The sequence below is a fragment of the Sycon ciliatum genome, chromosome 13 (assembly GCF_964019385.1).
Source record: "Sycon ciliatum chromosome 13, ocSycCili1.1, whole genome shotgun sequence".
NCBI lineage: Eukaryota > Metazoa > Porifera > Calcarea > Leucosolenida > Sycettidae > Sycon > Sycon ciliatum.
The window spans coordinates 11,346,687-11,350,205 of NC_088655.1; the positions used below are offsets into that span (position 1 = coordinate 11,346,687).

General features: G+C 44.1%; 1 protein-coding gene across 1 annotated transcript in view; it reads left to right on the plus strand.

Moving 5' to 3' along the window:
* Positions 1-253: 253 nt before the first annotated feature.
* The window catches only part of LOC135829019 (uncharacterized), a 6,197-nt gene continuing 2,931 nt past the window's right edge, over positions 254-3,519 (plus strand). The window contains exons 1-3 of the mRNA XM_065341419.1: positions 254-501; positions 1,354-1,515; positions 2,836-2,991. Coding sequence (XP_065197491.1) covers positions 423-501; positions 1,354-1,515; positions 2,836-2,991 — 397 coding nt within the window. The 5' untranslated portion in view covers positions 254-422. The remainder of the gene's footprint in view (positions 502-1,353; positions 1,516-2,835; positions 2,992-3,519) is intronic.

Consider the following 3,519-nt stretch of genomic DNA (forward strand, 5'->3'; position numbering starts at 1 on the left):
CCAGGAAGAAGGAAGCAGAACATGATCTGGTTAGCCTAGGCCAACGGTGTTGGAAACGTACAGTTGATGGCCAGCGCAGCGCCTCTTGAGAAGTCGCCATGGTGCCAAAATGTGCAAGTACATGCTTGTATACAAGTAGGAAGACACAGTGCACTAATATAAGTGATCCATACTTCTTATCTCGTGATCAGAGAATGTACCCGTGATAGACCTACCAGGCGAGTCCGGGAGCATTATAATAAGCACATGCGGGCGTACTAAATCTTTCTTTCCCAAACTTGTCACAGAAAGCAAGAGCAAGAGCGTTGTACCAGTTTGTGCAGTGTCGACCACACCTAGACTGCCTTTGTCCAGGGAGACGATTACATCGCGTTAGACACCCTCACCATAGCATAGGCATCAACGCCTGCTGAACGTTGAAGATGGCAAGCAATGTAGTTACCTTCGTCTTGCTTCTCGCGTCAATTGCTACAGCCTTTGCTATGGTGGTGGCATTGAATGGTAAGCAGAATCAGCTTGTCTATATTCCTGAGTATGGACAAGAAATAGGTGTTGTAACAGTTGCAAAGTGGACATTGAAGCAGTGTTTCCATTTTGACATACATGTAGTTTACATCTATTATGCTGTTGTGAAAAAGTAAGGTTCGGACATCCTCGTTAACACCGACGTACAACTGCGTTGAGACACCCAACCAGCCTAGAGAAGTTTCGCTCCTGCCAGGCCACCACCGTATCTGATCATACCAGTGTGGCAGTGGCAGCGCTTACCAACGAGGGTGAGGTGGTACGTCTCACGACCAACTAACTCCCAAGAAGGGGCGAACCTCGTTAGCTGAATCCATTGTACCCATGGCATGACCATGGGTGTCACGCATTATCAAGCCTTATTCCAACCAAAAGGTTTTGGAACTTTGTATGGAATGACCTCGCGCGTTGCTCATTCTTTCTTCCATTTAGCCTAAGTGAAGACTGGCCAAGCTTGCTTGGTGATGTCAGCGCGAAAAGCTACTGATGATAAGAATAGAATGACAATGAAACACCCTCCTATCTTCGATAATTACAATCATAATGAAGCTGTGCAGATCAATGTGTGAGCGTGGACTGCTATGCACAACGAAGTCGTCGACATTGACGTCAAGCGCGCGCATGATGGTTCATTTGTATCCAGTTAGTGTAAAAGTGAGTGTTTGAGGGGTGTTAGGACCAATACCTGTACATGAACATGCAACGGCGTGAGTAAGAGAGAACCGGAAATCTATAGAGAGAAAAAGAGGCAGATTTGACGTGGATCAAACGCAACATTCTGCACATAATGAAAGCTGATCTTGTTTGTGTGCCGTGTTCATGCTACAGCTGTCCCCACGTGGTATGTAGAGTCTTCAAGATACCGATCTGTTAGTCTCGGACTTTGGCAGTTTTGCACATACGCATCCCGTGGAGGACTTGGCCCTGTGAAGCACTGTGTGTCGTTCAACCTTGTTAAAATCAACGCGGAACGAGAAAGCAATATTTTTGGTAAGTTCTGTTGTGATTTGGCGCAGAAGAGTAGTTACCCTGTAAGCTAGATGTACTTCACCCTAACTTATGATAATCGCCCTGTCCTCGCCTGCAGCCGCACAAAACCCTAGCCTTGGCTTGGCCGCGGCCACTAATATCTGAGCTGCAGATTTGACTGCTAACGGAGATAGGCGGCACGACGATGGGCGCTTGAACTGTATTGTATCACATCTGTCAAACCCATGTACCGATGCAATGTATTACAATGTCATAATAATTGTAAGGTTGGGTCATGTTCCAAATTGCTAGTTGGAAGCATCATCTAGGATAAATGCCCGTCCATTTTCCACCAATAATCACACCCAGTGAGTAGGCTTTCTGTTTTTAAAGAGTTGCGGCAGCTCCAAAGATTTATTGGTGCACACAGATGTGTCGTAACGGTGCAAGTTCTCATACACTTTAAGTCAGAGGTAACAACAAAATTGTATTACTGTGGCTCACAATTTTCCGAAAAGGCTAGTACTAGACAAGGGTCACTACTTTGGTTGTGTTAGAGGTGGGCTGCTGACCCATAGATTTTCTTATTCCTGGCAATGTGCCACATTATGGTCACTTCGCCTGGCATGCCACCTATCGCATAAACTAGACATGGCAGAAAAATGTTGTGATAGGCCCTGCCGTGTGAGACGTTATCACCCGTCGTTACATTCCACCTCCCACAACTCGAGGACATGTACATGTATGTTTAAACAATATGCCATTATGGTCACCTGATGATATCGTTAGTATCCACTTGCGCCAAGTACTCCACACTTACAGCAACCAAAAACCAAATCCATCAATTCAACCCTGCAGTATTATGATAATCGCTTCTGGCCATAAATCTGAGTCGCAGTGATTGACTTCTGTTTACTTTCTCGGATTCCTGTTGAGGTTGTTACTAGGCATATGCGGATAATGCCGGCAGAAAAATTGGCAGAATTCGGTACTTATTCTGGTAAGTTTCGTGCATTTTTCGTGCATATTTGGTATGTGGATAAAGAAATGGAGCAGAATTCGAGGAATTGCCTGCCATAAAGTTTGTATGGTTCTGCCAATTTCACTGCTTTTCGAGAAAAATCTGCCACCTTTTCGAGCATTATCCGCCGATGCCTAGTTGTTACACCTTAACACAACACCACTCTAGTCGTGTATAGTTTGCCGGAATGGACTAGCATCACTTAATTATTAATTTTAAGTTAAAAAGTCACTAGGACATTTTTTGTTTTAATTCTTATTCTTTTTCTAGCCCTGTTGATAAAGTAATGCTGACGTTCCTTACTTCTTCTTTCCGTACAGTGTGGCTTGAGGCGGCGGAGGCTGGAGCCATTCTCAGCGCACTGGCTCTGGGGGCTGCATTTCTCTCTTCGATTTTCCTAGAGGTGCGACGCGCGTCCCCAATAGCTCAGACATCCAGCCTGTTCCACGTGCCCAAAGTTATGCTAGGATTTGCAAGTAAGTCAGCCACAACGAAAGATAGACTTTAAGATTCATGGACAGTATAATACAAATGCAGGGTCTTGTTCCGTCTCGTTTTCAACTTTATGTCATTTTCATGTACATTTCCATGTAGCGAATGTCACGGCCTGCACGCGCATCTACATGAAAATGACGTTATGTGGCGTTGCACACTCTTGTTTATGGACTCTTGCTAGTACAGTGAGTATCGTTTATAAAGTGACCAGGTGTAACGATATACCGGCTATAATGATCGAACTCGCCAAAATCAAAATCAAATCACAAAAAATACAGCTAAAATATCACTTTACACACTATTATCGGCTATACCGATATATCGCTTATTGTGATGGGCTTCAGGAAGCAAACCATATCAAATGCACAGGAAAATATCGTATATACTGATCAAGAGTGATGATCACAAAACAATTGTTCTTCAAATTTAGTTTATTTCTTCCAAAACTGATCCAGTGTTGCCTGGATACATCTGGCAGCAGACGTGATTGAGAGAAAATTCTTCCCTGA